The following is a 21227-nucleotide window of genomic DNA, read 5'->3' as shown; positions in this document are numbered from 1 at the left end:
GGGACGTCCCGATTTTTAAATCAAATGTAAATGTCCCGCTCGGGACAGGCTCTGTCCCGCTTTTCGGAGAGAGACACTGACTTCACCAGACTATTGTTTGAAACGCCATATTATTCTAAAAAATAATTTTTTTATTTCGATTTTTGTTTTTTTTTTCTTTTTTTATTCTAAAGACGAATTTAACGATAAAGTAAATCTGATTTAAAATATTATTTTTTTGTTAAAATACATTTTCTATGGCTACTTTTGCTATCTATTGTCACGTAAACGTAATTTTAAGTCAAATAAAAGGATAAATATTTGAAAACCTTTGATTATATACGTTTTTTTACTATGTCCCGCTTCTGACGGAAGAATACCGCTATTTTCACTCAAAAAGTACCAAAGTCCCGACTTGGCGAAAAAAAAAACTGGCAACGCTGGTGCTGACACATTTGTTTGAAGTTTAGCAAACGTGTCTTTTAGTCTCCTAGCTGAAAACATGCTAAAGTTTTGGCAATTGCCATGGTGATCGCCATTTTGCTAACAATTTCTAACAAGCGTTATTTTCCGCCAAACGCAGCCGTTGTTTGATTTTATGCTGCTTTTACACTATGCGGAAATTAGCCGAGTCAAGTCAAAAAAACAGAGGAGTGGGGATGAAATTCATTCATAATTCATTCCCCCTCCACTGTTTTTTTGACTTGACTTGGCTAATTTCCGCGCAGTGTAAACGCAGCATTAGCTTATTGGTATTAAGAAATAAAGAAGTGTTTATTTGACACTTTCTGAAACGGGTCATTAGGTCGAAGGCCGTAAAGTTCTTTTGTAGGAAATAGTCAATAAATCAATTCCCTGAAAATACCCTTTATAAAGAAAAGATTTCTAGAAACATTTTATACGTCGTGCACTCGAGCACGACACATCACTTAGTAATGTTAATGGTTTGGTTCAGTAATCATGTTCATTCATTCTGAATGAATAGTACAACCTTTTTATAGCCTAGCAACATTTAATTTCAAATGTCAATAGTGTCAGTTTACCGCTGTCAAATTGACATTTTCTACATCGCATCCGAGTCGAGGACATTATTTTCCGGAATTTATTAATTCTTTCCCTGCGTAGATTCGTGTTTAAATTGTTACTGAATAAAATAGACAACACATTATTAGTTTAATAATCATGGAAAGTATTTACGACGATTTAGATAACTACGAGGACATAAATAGAGTCGAAGAGGTGAGGAAACCATTTTAGCGCCAAATTATTGTCCGTTTTGCTTAGCTTTCACTATTCATTGAACAGAAACCTGGTTAATTTAAATCTGTAATGTAGTATAAAATGACTCTATTGTTAGAATTCTTTACAATGACTGGCTTCACTTATTTGTATACGCTTTTTTAGCTCAAGAAAGAAAACCATGACCTAAAGCTCAAACTGGAAGAGTACACAAATACCATGAGCAACTTACAAAAAGTAAGTAAATCTATAAATATTCCCTGTCTTTTTGTAAGGATGTAAAAATAATTTATACTTTTTGTAACCAATCTTGTTACTCTTATAACCTGCTGTTTGGTTTGTGTTGTCATCAGACAAGATAATAATGAAAATTTTATTGGTTGTTGATCAATGATCATTACTCTTATGCAGGCTCAAAAAAAAGTTATTGGTTTTTAATTTTAACCATACCTTCACAGCATAAAGTTCAAATTGATGTGGGCTTTATGGCCACTAGAGCCTGGTTAACATATTGATTGTAGTAGGTTACTCATTTGAATTATTTCAAGGATGGATGTGCATTGATATTTTAGAACATTTTGCAGGAGTTTGATAAGCTGTCATCTGATTTCAAAACATTGGAAATGAATTATTCATCTTTGTTAAAAACTGCCAAAGTAGAAATTGAAAGGAAAACCAAAATAATTACTGATCTTAACATTGAGTAAGTAGCTTTATTTGTATCCCAATGATAATAATAATTAAGGATACACTAAAATGAAGAAATAATTCTTTATGAGTTCCCATAAAACTTATTAATGCTCATTGTTGTAGGAAAGACATGATGATTATAAATGCATTAAAAAATGGTAATGTTAAAGACGTAAGAAGACTTAAAAGCATAACTAAGCCATTTGCAAAAGGTCCAGTTAATGCTAAAGAGAGAGGCAATGTTCCAAGGGCTGATAACATCAAGGACAAGAGTAGTGACAGTGGAAGGTAAGCCAGTTGACTTTGACAGTCACCAATAAAGTGCGAATTGTATTCCCAACTACCTGTGTTCACAATAATTAATAAGGAACAAATACCTATGTATCAATAGCTACTATACCATGAAACTAGTATTTTACTTATTCATTTCAGAAAAGAGGATATTCGCTTCTCTTCTGTAGAAACCTCAACAAGTGGAAACACAGATATTAATGCTAAATTGATACAATGTGCTAATTCTAACTCTGAAAAGGCAGAGTTGTGGAGTGGCCGGACCAGTGACACTAAAGAAAACATGTCACAAAGAAACAAAAATATGGAAAATAATGACAAACCTGCAACTCAAGCACTCAGTATTAAAAATAGACGAAAATCTATGCCAGTTGCAAGGTATGTACACTTGTGTACTTGCATACTTTTCTTCATAAATCTTTACAAACTGCTCTATAAAGAGTTTTAAATTCTTTCAGGTTGCATGGAAATTACAGTTCAGATGAAGAATGTGAGGAAAGACTTAAGTCAAATGATGCTAGAAAATCATCAAGAGATAGAAGAAAGAACATTAATCAAGGATATAGTGATAGGCACAGATACAAAGATTTAGAAGAGAGTCGGAAGTCACCTGACATGTCCAGAATGGACGATAAATATTATGGTTATGGTGAACCAAATAGAGATACATATCATAGGAGTAGAACAGATCGACATCATGGAAGTGACAAACATAGAAGACACAAACATGATTTTTCTCATAGACAAAGAAGGCATGGCAGTCCTGAAAGGTCACACAGGGGCTTTAAAAATGATGACAATCTAAAGCAGGAATACAACAGACACAGAGTATTAGAAAGTCCTCCTCCTGACAAATACCAGCATCATCATCAGAAGAAACCAGAAGCTCGATTCAAACGTGATCGAGATGATGCATATGAAGACAAAAGAGATGTTCACCATTATGACAAACACTCCTCGAAACATAAATCAAGTAGTGAACGCTTTGATGAACCTATAAGTAAAAGGCAAAGGACTGATTCATTTAATAAGTTTACTGAAGAAGATACAAGATGGAGCAGGGAGAAGCCACTGGAAAGACTTTTACCAGATGAAAACTTGCAACCAGGGTTGTCATGCCAGTCACCTGACTATACTTTTACTGATACAGTGTCTTCTCATCCAATTAGAGGTGAACTATATTATTTTTGAAATAAATAAACCTATGTTCTAAGTGCAGTCACATATTAGTAACCCGAAAAATAACATAGATTGTATCCCCTTCTATTTATTTATTTAAGACATCCAATAAGACTGACACAAATACTAGCAAAATGGATTTATAATGATTGCTTTATGTGAAATAGTTTGTAATATTTTCCTTTTGTCTAAATTGTGCTGTATCTTTTGTATATTCCTTTCTTCTTCTTTTCTTGTCTTGTATAGTGTACAATAAAGTGTGTTCTATCCATCTATAATTTTTTTATTTTGTGTGTTCATATTTGTGATTACTTATTCATAAAATGTTTTTACAGAAATAATGCATACAGCTACAAGTTCTGGAGAAGACCCCAGAAAACACAGTGAGAGGTATGTTTTAGAGAATTCTGACGGTATTATTGTGTGGAAAACTGTTGCTGATAGGAATGTCGATTTAAAAATGGTGGATACAACTCTTTGGAACACTTCGCCAGTAGAAGTACCTAAATCCTTGACGCGGAGACCGTCGCAGTGCAGTGAGGATATTGTCAAAGAAATATACATGGATATTGACAATCCAGTGTCTAATATGTCGTTAGAGTCAGGAGAAATCTTGCCATTTGATGAAGAAGTCAATATGACTGATATGAGACGAGTACCAAATGAAAGTGGTAGTCGGAGATATGACCAAACCACTGACACCGAATTGATGAAGCTAAACAAAAATGCTGACAATAATAGTTTATCCAGATATAAAATCCCAAAAATAAAAGGTGACAAAGATAACCGATCTTATACTGACCGCGACACAGAGTTTCGACAATCTGAGAAAAAGATAGCTCAACCATTTGGAAAATATCATAAAGCTACAAGCAGTGAAATAAGACCAGAAACTGATCTCAAAAACAAAGCTCAAGTTGAAAATGATAATTTATCTAAAAGTAAAATAAAAGATGATCATTTTGCAGTTAATTATGAAGAAAACTATAATGGGGTTGGAGTGGTTACTCCAAGCATGGAAGAATTAGTAGAAGGTGATTTACATCTCAGTGATGAAACAAGTGATAATGTTGAAATCATAAAAAGTACTGCAAATGAAAAAACTCATAGCAAGGATAAGTGCCATACTGGTCATGAAAATTTTGCCGCCTTACAAAAGAAAGTAGAACAGAAAGATAATTTCGTGGAAAAGACAATTGAAAAGGAAAAATCTCAAGAAAAACCGAGTGTTACAGCTCAGGATGATTGTAAAAAACGAAGTAGTAAGAAAAAACATTCTAAGCACAAAGAAACTAAGTTAGAAAAATCTGATTCAACCGATAACGACAAGGAGACGGATAAAGTAAAATCAAAGAAAGATTCAAAAGAGATAAAAACGAAATTTAGTGAGTTATTTGGAGACAGCAGTAGCCTAATATCACCAGAAGATTTAGGCATCTTAAGTGCGCAAGCTCAGACTCAATCCACAGCGCCATATATTCCTGTTTGTGAAGATGCACAAGATGCAGTTGATATTGCTGCTTCTAGTGTGGGAAAAGTGCAAACCCGATTATCAAAATTAAAGTCGGATCAGTTACAAGAAGGTAAAGACATTAATAAAGTTGAAACTGATAGAACAGAAATTAAATCTAATATTCAAACCAAATTACCTAGTGAAGCGAAAAAGAAAACAAGGAAGAACCCTGATAATGATAAATCGAAAATTAGAGAGGTTTATCAAAGTTTAGTTGCTAATAAACTAGTTGAAGAAAAGAAAGAATGGACTAGAAATTTAACAGTAAATGAACCAAACATAAATCAAATAGCTGCAGATACAATAGAAGCTGACCCAAACCAACAAATAACGCCGAGCTCCGAAGCAAATGAGCCACTAGGAAAACAAAAAGCGTCGGACACCATAAAAAATAAACAGGCAGTAAAACAGAGACGGTCAACCATCTACGACGATAAGCCTGTAGTAAAACAAATGACACCAGACCCCATAGAAGATAAGCCGCCAGTCATAGTAACTACAGCAGATACAGGAATAAAGCAAGTCATGTCAGAGACAACTAGCAAAGAACCATGTCAGCCAGTCTCAGAAAATGTTGATTTACGTGAACAACAGTCAATATTGATTGACAATCCTAAACAGTCTGTTGAAGAACACAAAGTACTAGTGTCTATACCTAAAAATGACGTACTTGATAAACCTAGTATACTGATGCGAGCTTTGGCAACATCCACGCCGCAGAAAGAGGTTCAGCCAAACGATTCTGGAATGAAGACAGTGGAAGGCGCGCAAGAATCGAGCAGCAAAGATGTAAGCAAAGATAACTTGATGGCCGACCAGTCGTCAAACAACGAAAGTGTGGACAACCAGAAAGACGCCGACATTCCCGACGTTCGGATATTTGTCAAAAGGAAAAGGAAAGTCAAAGCCCCTAAACAATAAGAAGCCAAGAATGAAGTGATTTCTAAATATTTCTCGTGGACAAGGAACATGATTGCCGTTATGCTTAAGTGTGTGCGCGCACGCAGGCAATGTGAAATGACTATTACAGCACACTAAAAGAATAAGAATTAACCAACTTGTGTCACAGGTGACTCTAATGTTATTTTTAATGGCATCATATTATTACCTTATTCATGTTTCTTTTTTTATTTTACTTAAGATTTGTAGAATTGGTTTACCCAATAAAAGGTAATATTTTCTTATTCTCACAAAGGTATTAAATTACATTTGTAAATATTGTAAATATTTAAAGCTACTGTTAAACCAGAGATTTAAATAAAAAACTTGATTATATTCCCATAACAGTCTTTATTGTCCTTAAAAATAGCTATAACTTACATTTATTATTTACAATTATTTATTTGTGTATTTATAAACATTTACAGGATGTTTTTTCGTTCCAATTTAATATAGTTTGATTACATAACGACATACAAGTAATTTATAAAAATATTAGCTATTCAACATTATTGCTTTGAACATAAATTAATATATAAAAAATTAATATAACGATTATTATTTTTTATACATCAATTAATAACCATGACGTCATGATAAGTCCATATGAAAATTGTTTCTGATTGTTTATAATAGTAGGGACAATAACATTATAAATCATTGACCTAAAAAACCAGCCAAGTCAAAGTGAAGTTCGTATGCCGATTTCTGTAACATTTTTATTGTATCACATGTTTTGTGTTACTCAGGCGGTTATCACACTGCGCCGCGCTCCGTCGCGGAGCGCGTGATTTTCATATAAAAAATAACGCGCGCGGACGCGTTGTCAGTGTGAAGTGCCGCGCGTGTTTTCTATACAAACTGAGGTACTTGCATACAATGATTAAATCTGTCGCCCCGCGCTCCGCGGCGGAGCGCGGCGCAGTGTGATAACCGCCTAAGTCAGATAGACACGTATTTTAGTATTTCAGTCAAGCCTATAACAGAGCCATAAGAATCGTCTCGACTGGAAGTCTTCCCACACAGGGAAGATTCAAGACGACATATCGGCTAGCTAGGCATAGCTTCGTCACAAAAATGACCAAAATGTTGCGTTAAAAATCAATTCAGTTTGGCCAGGAATTATTCACATAAAAAACAGCAGTATACATAAAATTGTATGTATTGTATTTACACGTCATAACTAATCAACATTAATGTCAGTATCTTCGAATACATAGCTTAAAATTATTGTAAACTTCAACATTCTCACACTTTCATTGGAGATAGCACTGCACATAATATGACACGTTCATTCTTATAACAGTTTAGTACATGACTTCTAATTTATTTCTAAGACATAAATAGACGATGGAAGTTGCTTTGTAAATTTTTATTTTGCCTATCTGAACAGAATATCTGGCAGAGTTCTTCCATCGTCTTTCTGGACTTTTTCTTTTCTCACAAAGTACTAATAATAAACTTACACTACTGGAATTCATTAATTAACATATCGATATATTTAAAATATTTGTTTCATTTAGGAGGTCGTTATTTAACGAACAAATGCCATCGATTCATTGTCTTATTTCATATATTCAGGTTACCATTTCATTGCGTTTGCGAAGCTTTTTTGAGCTTGTAAGACATTTCCAACTGACGTTTCAAGTTCAACTTATAATGACTGCGTCGGACAGACGCGTAGACGGTCATAGTGGGTGTATTTAGTAACGGGCAGTTATGCATCAGGTTTTTCAATGTATACTGGACGCAGTGAAATCAGTGAATGTAAGCACGGGTGGGCATCCGAAAGATTGTAACTCATCGTACATCTGCGTATCATCAACGAGCGGCTATAAAGGGTTCTAAGAATGCAGACTTACTGGTCTGTGTCCATAGTAATTATTGGGCTAAGTATAATTTCTATGCGGAAGGTGGTGGCTCGGGCAGCGAAGCAAGACGGCAAGTTGAGTGTTGTTGTTACGATGCGATGTCGATCATTGATACATCTTGTCTTACGCCCGTATTCACAAAAATTACTATGAGGTCTCACAGTGCACGTGAACGCACAGGGGGACATACGAACCAATCATAGAGCTCTATTCAACGCTGTGCGTTTGATTTGCTGCTTCACTTAAGCAAGCATTGTTTGTGAATACGGGTGTTCTATTAAATAAGCAGAAGGTAGATTCTAATTGAATATCTATTGCAGCGTCATAAAATACGCTGGATAGCGTTGTTAGTGCAATGTTGAATCTTCTGCGCATCATGCTGGATAATATAGTCTTCAGCATATACCTATGGGTGAGGTATATTGGATAATTTCCACCTCCCACTTACCTTGGCTTCTGGGTCATTGCTATAAGATTTTGTGTGATGCGAGTTCAAGCTTCTATTAATGATCCATAGCAAAATCGTCAGCACACTGAGGTACATTGGACAATTCCCACCAGGAAGGCTCCCTGTTTGCACCGTAGCTGGGATGGGAGTTTACGCTGTGTGCACTATTCCTGAGACAGGCGTCAGTGCGGGACGTGTGCTTTAAGATGTTGTGGGAGGCGGTGAATCTTCTGCGCTCCACAAAACGGTGCTATAATGATCCATAGCATAATCGGCAGCACGTATCTCCGGCTGAGGCATGTTAGATTTCCACCTGTGTTATGTACACCATACCTGAGAGTTTCAGGTGTGATCAACCGTCACTTTACATAGGGCATGTGCTATAAGATGTGGGAGGAGGTTGAAGCTTCTGCACGCCAGGAAACGGTGAATTATGCGTTAATGATCCATATAGCATAATCGTCAGCACACTTAGGTATACTGAACAATTTCCACCGGGAGGTCTCGCTGTTTGCACCGTAGCTGGAATGAGTTTCAGCTGTGATTAACCGTCGCTGTATACAGGGCGTGTGCTATAAGTTGTTGTGGGACAGCGTAGGGATGATGTTGTTGGCGGACGGGATGTCGTCGGCGCGCGAGGTGGAGGCGTGGTCGGGGCGGCGCGAGCGTCGGCGCAAAACTGCGGGCTGCGCGTCGACGCCTTCGGGCGGTGCCACGTGCTGCGAATGATAAGGTCAATAAGTTTTCGTCTAATATACTTCGAGGTACTGAGTATTTTATTTACAAGCTAAAATATGTCACTTCGTTAATTATTGAACTTCGGTCTCTTCTGGATTGTGAGAATTTGAATTCGAAACTAAGAATTATGATAAAAAATGAGGGAAAAAAAGAAAGAGCTCCACCGATTATATCAAGCATGAATCTTTCTGGGTAAATAAACTAGACAAACGCCAGCGTGGCTACTCCGAAAAACGTTATACGAAGTATCGAATGTTGCCATCCCTCTCATGCAAAGTGAGACGCGAGCATGAGCGACGATGACAAATCGACATGAAATTACGTAAACACCTCGGAGTACTCCGAAACGGAGTGAAATAATGGGTGCATTTAGCGGAAAATAGAAATTGTAAGCGAGTTTGGCGAGGACACGTTTGCTAACTTTAATAGTGATCGTGTTTTATTATTTTTTTCAGCAGTGACAATTCTTACCGCCATTTGGCTTATAACTACACTAGCTTTCCGCCCGCGGCTTCGCCCGCGTGGAATTTTGTCTGTCACAGAAAAACTTTATCGCGCGCGTCCCTGTTTCAAAAACCGGGATAAAAACTATCCTATGTTCTTTCCCGGGACTCAAACTATCTCTATGCCAAATTTCATCAAAATCGGTTGCGAGGTTTAAGCGGGAAAGCGTAACAGACAGACAGACAGACAGAGTTACTTTCGCATTTATAATATTAGTTGGGATTGTGAAGTGAATAAATAATATTGATTTATTCATATTTCCCGCCAATCGCACGAAATGAGTCTATTTCAATGGGTCACGCTCAACGCCCACGGTATAATAATGTCTTTGTTAGCGACGTCAACCGAGAAAATACGCTAATTTATTAATTAGAATTGATTAGCAACGTTAATAATCAGAAAATGTACTAAAATAATCATTTAGAGTCGATTAGAGATAAATATCATTCCATCTCTTTCTCACATTATCTGTCATCTCACTTGCACATCAAATTACTCTTCCACACACTTCTGGAATATTCGAGAGAAAAAGAAACAGGACGGCAATATCGGACCTCTCGCTTCGAACATTCTAGAACTATGGTCCAGAACATGAGAGACAGAGACAGGAATATCGGGAGAGAAAGGGATGGATATAGCCCGGGCCCTATAAATACGGAGCGAGGCGCTCCGGGAGACAAGTTTATTTAAAGTTAAGTCTATTTGATGTTGTGTTCTGATGTTGTTGTGTTCAGTTCAGAGAACAAGTGCTCCAAGCAACAAGTGATCTGAAGAAGCAAGAACTGAGAAAACGAAGCGAATAATAAACGCGAGAAGTATCAGCAAGTGAAATAGTGGTTTTATTCCTGCAAGTAGCACCTACTACGCCTGACATAGTAAGGGCAAGCTCTCAACGGCAGTCATCATCGTCCGGTCAGCGCTCTCGAACACACACAAACGCATACAGTCCACTGCAGTCCACCACAGTGTTAGTAAACGCGTACGCACCTGGTAGCAGACGGCGGAGGCGTGACCGGAGCGCGCGGAGGGCAGCGGCGTGCCGGGCCGCCACGCGTCCGCGCACGGCTCGTACACCTCCACGATGTTCAGGAACGACGTGCCGTCGTAGCCGCCTGGGAGGATACGCTTCAGTTAGACATTCAGCATCAAACATATTTTTACAATCGGGCCATAAAATAGCATTGAAGAGTATGCCAATGTGAGATGCAGGCCAAGAGCTTTTTCATTCTGGATAAAAAAAGTAACAAATATAAGCAGGGTTGCATGATTTAAATCAAGTTGATTTAAATCATGATTTTTATTACATGATTTTTTTAATAAAAATCATTGATTTAAATCAATGACCGAAAATGGGATTAATGAAAGGCTGGGAGTTAATATTAATCAACTGTAATGTTCGAAAACAATGTTAATATTAGGTGTTAATGTATGAAATTGTCGTTTTGTATGGAGAATCTGAAAAATTTAATTTTTCCATACAATCACATTTGCGATTTTTCAGATAACCACTTAATTAATATTTTTTGGCGGTGTTGCCTGCTCCATACCTACATCAATTCTACGTAAATAAAAATGTATTCCGTAAGAAAAACTAAAGAAATGATCGCAGAACCTAATAAAAATAAAAAAAATCAAATTAATCAAAAAAAATCGTGTTTTTTTTTTAAAAATCTGATTTTTTGATTAAAATAAAAAAATCGTGATTTTTATCCACCCTGAATATAAGTGTTCCTGTGATGCGGATTTCAGCACGCGTGCGGCCCTCATTTAATTATTTTTTACTTGTTTTTCCTATTACGCGGACTACACGCACACGGAACGCAGATTGGCTGCGAGCGACAATACGAAATCTTTGTCCTGCATGCAACCAGCAGCGTGATTTGACACGCACGCGGACTAGATCCGATCGCGTGCCGAAATCCGCATCACAAGAAAAAGTCATGTCTGCTTCGTGTCGTAGCATGTTAGCAACCGGCATATCCGTGGCTTGGTGTCGTTGCACTAAACCGACGTAATTGACTCAATCGTCACGGTTGTATCGTAACGCTTCAACATGGACGCGCTATGACTCCGGCCAGACGTTGCGTTCTGTCGTATCGCTCCACGGACGCGACTGATTCCCGTCTACGTAATTGACTCAGCCATGTCTCGTGTCTATGCGTCTACTAACTTCGTTGGTTAATTTCAGTAAAATTACGTCCACCGCTGGACAAAGGCCTCCCCGAAGGCTTTTCATAATGAACGGTCCTGCGCTGCCCGCGTCCAGGTTCTTCCCGCGACCTTTACCATATCGTCGGTCCACCTAGTAGGAGCTAGAGCCCACGCTACGTCTTCCAGTCCGTGGTCGCCACTCCAGAACTTTTCTGTCCCAACGGCCATCGTCTCTACGAGCTATTTGCCCCGCCCACTGCCACTTGATTTTAGTCTACTAACTTACCCATGGCGTAAAGCTTGTTGTCCAGCACGGTAAGCGAGAGCGCCGAGCGCGCGATGTTGACGGCCGCGACGGGCTCCCACACGTTACGTTCTGTGTCGTACCGCTTCACGGACGCGACTGATTCCCGTCTACGTAATTGACTCAGCCATGTCTCGTGTCTATGCGTCTACTAACTTCGTTCGTTAATTTCATCCAAATTACGTCCACCGCTGGACAAAGGCCTCCCCGAAGGCTTTTCATAATGAACGGTCCTGCGCTGCCCGCGTCCATGTTCTTCCCGCGACCTTTACCATATTGTCGGTCCACCTAGTAGGAGCTAGAGCCCACGCTACGTCTTCCAGTCCGTGGTCGCCACTCCAGAACTTTTCTGTCCCAACGGCCATCGTCTCTACGAGCTATTCGCCCCGCCCACTGCCACTTGATTTTAGTCTACTAACTTACCCATAGCGTAAAGCTTGTTGTCCAGCACGGTGAGCGAGAGCGCCGAGCGCGCGATATTGACGGCCGCGACGGGCTCCCACACGTTACGTTCTGTGTCGTATCGCTCCACCGACGCGAGTTGCTGCGAGCCGTCATAGCCGCCCACCACGTAGATGTACTGGTTTAGCGCTGCTACGCCTAGAAAGGAAAGAAGGAATTAGAAAACTTAATTACCACGGCCACGTTCAACAGTCTACTACGCACTTCACCAAAAGAGCCCAGTGTTATAGCGCGCATTTTGGCAAAGCTTAATCTCATGATATTAATCCGGATCAAGTTGCAAGCAGTTGTCGGATACACACGTGGATGTGACGTCATCATAGGTTTAGTCATTCTATTTTGATAAAATGTTCCAACTATGATCTCCATGTGTTTACTTTAGTTGTGTTTGGTAGCGACTGGGTAAAAAAATACACGAAATGTATAACAGATTATTTACACAACGCTAACAGTTACATTCAAGAAAAAAATATTTTTATAGATTTTTTGACGTACCATCGGCAACAGTGTTAACTATCCATTGCCTGTCATGTCGTCTCGTTCTATCGCAAAGAATCACCATTTGATGAGACGGAAATGGATAGTTAACAGTGTGACCGTGTGTACCTTCTAATGTTGACATGTAATATTAGGCGCCGTCGAAGCCGCCCACTGAATACAGCAGGCGGTTGACTACCGTCACGCCTACCCCGTGGACGGCTTCCAAACTTCTGTCTCGCGTTTCTGTCTCCTGTTTCTTTTTCGCACTGTAAAACCGCCACAAAAGTAGGTGCAACGGCACTCATCGGCACCGCTGCGCGCCTGGCTCATGGGCGCGACTTCTGTCCAGCAGTTGTTCTCGGGGCGTCAGGGGGTTGTTCACGCCGACGGCGTACAGCAGGCGATTGACGACCGCCACGCCTACAACGTAGGCCGCTTCGAAACTCCTGTCTCGCGTTTCTGTCTCCTCTATCTTTCTTGCACTGTTAAATAAAGTCGAAGCCACCCACTGCTACAGCAGGCGGTTGACGACCGCTACGCTTACGCCGTGGTGGATTTCGAAACTTCTGTCTCGCGTTTCTGTCTCCTGTTTCATTCTCGCACTGTAAAACTGCCGCAAAAGTAGGTGCAAGTGCACTCACTTTTTGCACTGTTAAATAAATAGTAACAGTGTGTGCACTCACCGGCACCGCTGCGGGCTTGACTCATGGGCGCGACTTCCGTCCAGCAGTTGTTCTCGGGGTGGTAGCACTCGACGGAGCGCACGCGGCCGGCGCCGTCGAAGCCGCCGACTGCGTACAGAAGCTGCGTACGCCCACGCCATGGGTGGCTTTGAAACTCCTGTCTCGCGTTTCTGTCTCCTCTCTCTTTCTTGCACTGTTAAATAAAGTCGAAGCCACCCACTGCATACAGCAGGCGGTTGACTACCGCCACGCCCACGCCATGGGCGGCTTTAAAACTCCTGTCTCGCGTTTCTGTCTCCTCTCTCTTTCTTGCACTGTTAAACAAAGTCGAAGCCACCCACTGCTACAGCAGGCGGTTGACGACCGCTACGCTTACGCCGTGGTGGATTTCGAAACTTCTGTCTCGCGTTTCTGTCTCCTGTTTCATTCTCGCACTGTAAAACTGCCGCAAAAGTAGGTGCAAGTGCACTCACTTTTTGCACTGTTAAATAAATAGAAACAGTGCGTGCACTCACCGGCACCGCTGCGAGCCTGGCTCATGGGCTCTCTTTCTTGCACTGTTAAATAAAGTCGAAGCCACCCACTGCATACAGCAGGCGGTTGACGACCGCCACGCCCACGCCATGGGCGGCTTTAAAACTCCTGTCTCGCGTTTCTGTCTGCTATTTCTTTCTCGCACTGTGAAACCGCCGCAAAAGTAGATGCAACTGCACTCACCGGCACCGCTGCGGGCTTGACTCATGGGCGCGACTTCTGTCCAGCAGTTGTTCGCGGGGCGTCAGGGGATTGTTCACGCCGACGGCGTACAGCAGGCGATTGACGACCGCTACGCCTACACCGTGGGCCGCTTCCAAACTTCTGTCTCGCGTTTCTGTCTCCTCTCTTTTTTTGCACTGTTAAATAAATAGTAACAGTGCGTGCACTCACCGGCACCGCTGCGGGCTTGACTCATAGGCGCGACCTCGGTCCAGCAGTTGTTCTCGGGGTGGTAGCATTCGACCGAGCGCACGCGGCCGGCGCCGTCGAAGCCGCCGACTGCGTACAGCAAGCGGTTGACAACCGCTACGCCTACCCCGAGTCGCGCGCAACCCATTGGCGCTACTGGTGTCCACGTATCGCGTTCCGGGTCGTAGCTGGAACAAATGCAGCGTTAACGCTTTGACTAGCCGTGGGTCAATGAGGGCTATCGTTCTTATACTTAACAGTTGGCACCCCTGGCGATTGACAGGACCTTACTCTACAGTGGCGCCACCTTGATGAGTGCAAATGCGATAGTCCTCCTACCACTTTAGCGCTCACTAGTTGGCGCCACTGTCTTCGCTACTAGCAAGTGACAGGACCTTACTCTACAGTGGCGCTAACTGGTGAGCGCTAAAACGATAGCCCTCATTGATCACCGAGTCAACATTTTACTGGTGCACCGATTGATCACCGCTTGATTGATGACCGCTTGCCAAAAGACAGGGTCGACGAACAAAGAATTTGCAGAAAATCAAAATGTGGAGTGCAGTGGAGAGCAACTGCCCAAGGCAGTCTCAAGGGTAGTTGGCGCACTAGTCAATTATGAGTCGTCAAAAACGCCTTTCCCACAAATATAGTGCGAATAAATACAATCTATGACGTCATTTTTTTATAACTATCAAAACGCGATTTCCATATCTTATAATTATCTTCATGTGATAAGTTTTTAGTACTTACTATTCTACTGATTTGTGATAGTCTGAACCTGATGAGCCTCCAACTGCGTATAATAATCCGTCCATTACAGCTACTCCTACCTGAAAATAAATCATGCTCAATTAGTTATCGCGTACTCAAACATTGTATAAGTTTCTTTTTGTTAAATCGCATTAATATGCATGCACTTTGGCTTTTAAGTAAAAAAAAAATAGTGCAATTAAAGCATTTGGCAATTGACGTTTGATACGACGCTGCCATTCTGAAATCAAATTTTACATTGGTCCTTCGAGCCGGATGACATAATAATATAAGATGTGTGGACTTTCACAGACTTACAAGCTAGTCTGATGAGGAAAACGTATAATAATGGTTTACTTAGTTAAATTCGAAAATGTCAGTTTAGTAATAAGTTATTTACCCTATGTCGTGGCGTGGACATTGGGCTGCAGGGCCGCCAGAGGTCGGTGGCGGGGTTGTACACGTCCACCCAGTCGCTGTCGTACGACGAGCCCGGCGACGTGTTGCGACCGCCCACCGCGTAGAATAGGCCCTGAAACAACGACCAAAAAGTTCATATTTGAATGAAGGTAAACGGATAGCGTACTCACTGCCTGAACAATCGTAGGTTCTTCACTGCTTCGGTTTCTTATTAAATGTACACGTGACCAGGACCGTCTTTGACCTACCGGTTTGGGTATTGGGGCCATTTTAGAGTTGACGGGGTCACCTGGACTCGTGCCAAGAGTGCCCATTTGTGAAAGAGGGGCTTGTGCATGACGTCCGAGTTTATTAAAGTTTCCGATCGCACTCTGAACGTTGTCCATGCGCAGACGTTAGCATGTGAAAGAGACCGTAGATTTCTAACAAGCATCATGAGTCTCGACGTGGCGTCCGAACGTGACGCTGGAAATAGTAGATGTCGATGTTGAATTCCTCGAACACCCCGATGGAGTGGCGGGAGCGGCCGCGCGATATGGCACCTTATGCGGTCGCAGCAAGGGCCACGTTACCTTGAGGAAGGCAGCGCGGTCCAGCAGTTGTCGTCGATGTTGAACGCCTCGAACACCCGATGGAGTGGCGGGAGCGGCCGCGCGATATGGCACCTTATGCGGTCGCAGCAAGGGCCACGTTACCTTGAGGAAGGCAGCGCGGTTCAGCAGTTGTCGTCGATGTTGAAGGCTTCGAACACCCGATGGAGTGGCGGGAGCGGCCGCGTGATATGGCACCTTATGCGGTCGCAGCAAGGGCCACGTTACCTTGAGGAAGGCAGCGCGGTTCAGCAGTTGTCGTCGATGTTGAAGGCTTCGAACACCCGATGGAGTGGCGGGAGCGGCCGCGTGATATGGCACCTTATGCGGTCGCAGCAAGGGCCACGTTACCTTGAGGAAGGCAGCGCGGTCCAGCAGTTGTCGTCGATGTTGAAGGTTTCCAGATGGCGCTAGCCAGCTTCATCTCGGCTCCGCAAGGAAAACGTGTAAATAATTAAAATAAACAATAAACAAAAGTGATTTTACGTGAAAATCGAACAATAACAAATGATAAACAAGTGACAGTGTTATCTACGTGCGGAACAACGGATTATGCAGTGAAATTAACTATAAATAAAATTCATCTTGCAAATGTTTGTTTCGCATAAAACAAATACAAATGACAGATGTTTACAAACAGTGACTCAAAAACCAGTGAATTGACTTAAAGCAATACTAAATAACTTTACAAACAAATAAAAAGTGTACATAAATTGGATATCACAGTGAGGCAGTGAATTTTAAAAAGTGTGCACGGTAGATACATATTACTGGAAACGACTTTACTCATTCAAATATCCCGCTGATTACTGTGTACGAACTGATACCTAATATTCGCCACTACCATCACTAAGCTTCGTAGTACGCGAAGTGCAGACACTGTCCACGTAAAAATCTAGGAACCCAAGTTCGAATCTCAGTGGCTTCCGAAATTTTGTATTTTGTTGTTGAACAAATCACAACCACACATTATTTGAATCCATAACGCCATCTAACTGAACGATATTAAACTAAAAAAAAAATACACAATGGTTCTCAGGTGTAATAAATGTAAAAAAGTTATACAGAGCAGAGATTATTTGAGATGCAAAATCTGCGAAAAACACTATCATTTGGATTGCACAAACGTAACTGAACGAAGATTTTATCTTATGACGCGTCTTTCCATTCTATACATAGCCAGAACGCAAGGGTGTGAAACTAATCGAGTATAGTTTGGATATGACTTTTTTTACTAAGCTCCTCCAAACTATACACGACCAGTACGCATACGCTGCGTACTGCTCGCGTATACTTTGTAGTGACTTAGGTCAATTATCTTCCTCCAAAATATACATCGCCAGTACGCATACGGACTAATCATGTATGTATTGTAATAAGTGCGTGATTACAATTTATACGCGAGTAGTTGCATGCTAGTCATTTTGACTTATTGACCTCTCTTTCTATTACATACTAGCTTTCCGCCCGCGGCTTCGCTCGCGTGGAATTTTGTCTGTTACAGAAAAACAATATCGCGCGCGTATTTGCTCACCGTTTAGACCTACCCTGGACTACGACAAACATTTTAAAACCAAAATCAGCTCAATCGGCCCAGCCGTTCTCGAGTTTTAATCAGACTAACGAACATCAATTCATTTTTATTTATATAGATAGATTAATTCTTATCTGCGTGTCTACTTTAAACATTGAATCATCTTACGACACGTGTCATTGTTTTGATAAAGGATTTTTTGGTGTTTCTTATTCTGCCATAGAAAAGATATTTGTTTTGGGGCTGATATTTCACCAATTGTAGGTATGGAAATATGTCAAAATGATTTTGTTCTTGAGATAAAAGTTAATAAATAAAATAAATAATAAATAAATATCCTTAGACATTTTACACTGCGCTTCTAGTCCCAAACTAAGCAAAGCTTGTACTATGGGTACTAGACAACGGATATAAACATAATTAAATACTTTTTTTTTTAATACATACTTATTATACATAGAAAACACCCAGTCCAATACAAACAAATATGTTCATGCACACAAATGTTTGTACTGTGCGGGAATCGAACCCGCTACCACTTCGAACCACTACACCAAACGGCCGACAATACAAACCTAGCATTTAAAGTCTCGCATAATATTGTATTTAATGCGCGTTGAACTTTCTTCTCTCACTCTCTCTCATATTAATTAAATTGTTATTTAATTTGAAATCTACCTAATCAATTTAATTTAAAAAACCACTTACAATAGTTTTAAAAATCTAGATTTATTATAGATTCAGTAAAATAATAATATTTTATGTAATAATATCAAATAAATGTAATTTTAAATATAGTTCCATATTTTACTGAATTTTACTAAATCAATATCAACTAAACACACTCTAGTCAAGTGTAAGTGGTGTAGTATAGAAACTAATCGAGTATAGTTTGGAGATGACTTTTTTTACTAAGCTCCTCCAAACTGTACACGATCAGTACGCAAAATTCGTGTATAGTTTGGAGTCACAGATTTACAAACAGGCACTCCGAAATATACACGAGCAGTTTCCTATGGGTGCGTTCTGGCCATGTATAGAACGGAAAGACGCTCTTATGACACCGGAAAATAAAAAGAACTATAAGTGCTACTCTTGTATACCAAACTTAAAGGATAATCAACAACTGAATCAAAGCAATGTCACACAGCGAAATAAACATCGGCCAAATATTTCTATACATAACTCATTTGAGTCGCTATCAGAGGATGACATGACAAGCTCTTCACTGACATTGACTCCTGCGGGAACTCTCAATAGAAGTCTAATCGAATTGCATCAAAATGACAATCATGAAAATGAAGAACTAAAAGAAAAAAATAAAATCTTGGAGGAAAAGTTGGAAATAGCAAATGCAGAAATAATAAACCTGTTGGGAGACAACAAAGCCTTGAAAAAGAAAATTGACGAATATGAGCTCCAAATAAAAAAGCTAACACACATCTGTAAAACGACTCCATCAAAAAAATCTACAAATAAAAAACCTAGAGAAAATATGGACGAGCCATCCACACAATGCGACAAACACGAGAAACCCACTTCACTGACACCCTCGCGCACGAAATCGCAAGCAGCCAGCGCAACAACCAGCGCAGCCACAGGAACAAAAATAAACCACATGAAACCGATTTCACCCATCACCACAACAGATGGCGCAAAAAGCAGCAATCAAGAGATTACCAAACATATTTATATCATCGGGGACGAACAAGTAAGAGGATTGGCATCGCAAATTATTAAAGCAAGAAGAAACAAATTGGAAAACTCATACAATACTATTGCCCAAATTATGACTGAGGCAACGAGTACAGAAATATTGGAATATTGTAATGTATTAAGTAAAAAAATTACTAAAAATGATTTTGTTATTTTGAGTATTGGAACTCATGATAAAGACATTAATAAATTGCACTCGAACATTTGTATAATATTGCATACATTGAAAAATGCCCAAGTAATAATTGTACCTGTCAACTCAAATCGTTATTTAAATGAGAAAACTTTAAACTATAACTTACATATGTGGTCAAAAAATTTTAAAAACTGTACTTACATAGTTTTTAATCCAAGCCATGGTTTAAGTTTTACTAACTATTTACAGTATATTTAAGATAAATATATGCATCGATTTTGCCGACTATGATAAACGATTTTTATGTTTTGAAGTTATTAAAAGGCACTTAAAAAATTCTAAAAATATAGATAACAAAAAAAAGGTATGCACGCCATTAAAAAAGGGACAATACCTTATTATTTTCCAAAAATATGTAAGGATCAATCAATTAATCTAAACATACCTACAAAAGCAAGTGATTCATTTTTTCGAGTCTAATAGTCTAAAGTACTTTACAATCATGCACCAAAATATACATGGTTTGTTGTCAAAAAAGGAACTACTGGAACTTACTCTATTAGGTATAAGACGAAAAAATAGCAGCTCATGTAACCCCGATATACTATGTTTCACAGAAACATTTGTAAAAACGGGTGATGAAAAAAATATACATTTAAATGCTTATGATTTAGCTACTTTTTTCTCGAGACCAAGTAAAAGGGGGGGTTCATGTATTTTAATAAAAAAGGGGCTAGAATATAAACCCATTACTTGCTTTAACGATTTATGTTTAATTAATCACTTTGAATTTTGTGTAGTAAATCTGACTAACAATAATATGATCGTCATATGTATTTATCGTATACCTTCAAAAATTAACAGCCATATTGACATTTTTCTATCAAAACTTGACCTTCTCATATATAAATGTATTCATAAATATACAAAAAAACATATTATCTTGACGGGAGATTTTAATATAAATATGTGCGAAACCAATCAAACTTCTACAAGGTTACTTGACATTCTAAAAAAATACAATTTGAAATTACACATTACAGTACCTACCAGAGGAAATTCTTGTCTTGATCTCATAATTAGTAACATCCATCATGCGTCGGGATCGATACTGCCACTGTGGCTATCAGATCATGACACTGCACAGGTGTTGAAATTCCAGGTAGATTATAAAAATGAAAGTCCAAAAATTGTTTACACATACAATCGATGTTACTCAGATGAAAATATTGTGAAGTTTGGGCAACATTTAGGCAGTTTATCATTCTCAGATGTCTATAAACACAATAACTTAAATGAAGCATTTGATGAATTTTATGACATATTTTGTCTGCTCTATGAGCAATGCTTTCCAATAATTAGGATAAAACGGACGACTTCTAAAAAACTACCATGGATAACGAAAGGGTTACAAAAAAGTTGTAAAACCAAGCGCACACTTCGCTATAAATATTACTCGAATAAAACGATGGCAAATAAAACTAAATACTTAAAATTTAACAAGTTATTGAAAAAATGTACCAACTGTGCAAAAAGAATCACAAATAACACGTACGTTCTTAACAGTAAAAATAAATGCAAAGCCACTTGGAAGATTATACAATCCGAAGGGGGTGGTGTAAACAACGTAAATTATGTAGATAAAATAGAAGAGAACGGTAC

General features: G+C 39.6%; 2 protein-coding genes across 3 annotated transcripts in view; one reads left to right on the top strand and one right to left on the bottom strand.

Annotated features, from left to right (window-relative positions):
* The first annotated feature begins 1039 nt into the window (after positions 1–1039).
* On the top strand, positions 1040–6883 carry LOC135088514 (uncharacterized). Of its 2 annotated transcripts, none has more exons than XM_063983345.1 (7): positions 1040–1218; positions 1384–1455; positions 1803–1921; positions 2032–2196; positions 2341–2577; positions 2658–3370; positions 3714–6883. In XM_063983345.1, the coding sequence occupies exons 1-7, from the start codon at positions 1162–1164 to the stop codon at positions 5810–5812; spliced, it is 3462 nt and encodes a 1153-aa protein (XP_063839415.1). In that variant the 5' UTR covers positions 1040–1161; the 3' UTR covers positions 5813–6883. The 2 variants fall into 2 exon arrangements, with proteins under 2 accessions (XP_063839415.1, XP_063839414.1); XM_063983344.1 differs by having other exon boundaries at positions 1791–1921.
* Positions 6630–21227, bottom strand: part of LOC135088516 (kelch-like ECH-associated protein 1B) — a 45461-nt gene continuing 30863 nt past the window's right edge. The window contains exons 9-14 of the mRNA XM_063983349.1: positions 15570–15701; positions 15170–15249; positions 14399–14604; positions 12270–12446; positions 10379–10503; positions 6630–8868 (exon numbers count right to left, since the gene is read on the bottom strand). Coding sequence (XP_063839419.1) covers positions 8722–8868; positions 10379–10503; positions 12270–12446; positions 14399–14604; positions 15170–15249; positions 15570–15701 — 867 coding nt within the window. The 3' untranslated portion in view covers positions 6630–8721. The remainder of the gene's footprint in view (positions 8869–10378; positions 10504–12269; positions 12447–14398; positions 14605–15169; positions 15250–15569; positions 15702–21227) is intronic.

The sequence above is a fragment of the Ostrinia nubilalis genome, chromosome 4 (assembly GCF_963855985.1).
Source record: "Ostrinia nubilalis chromosome 4, ilOstNubi1.1, whole genome shotgun sequence".
NCBI lineage: Eukaryota > Metazoa > Arthropoda > Insecta > Lepidoptera > Crambidae > Ostrinia > Ostrinia nubilalis.
This window is presented reverse-complemented; position numbering and strand designations above follow the sequence as displayed.

Bases quoted from the DNA above. Each gene is read 5' to 3' on its own strand.
- LOC135088514 (XM_063983344.1), top strand. From the start codon at position 1,162: ATGGAAAGTATTTACGACGATTTAGATAACTACGAGGACATAAATAGA. The intron at 2,197-2,340 runs GTAAGCCAGTTG...TATTCATTTCAG, and splicing joins AAGAGTAGTGACAGTGGAAG to AAAAGAGGATATTCGCTTCT. The intron at 3,371-3,713 runs GTGAACTATATT...ATGTTTTTACAG, and splicing joins GTCTTCTCATCCAATTAGAG to AAATAATGCATACAGCTACA.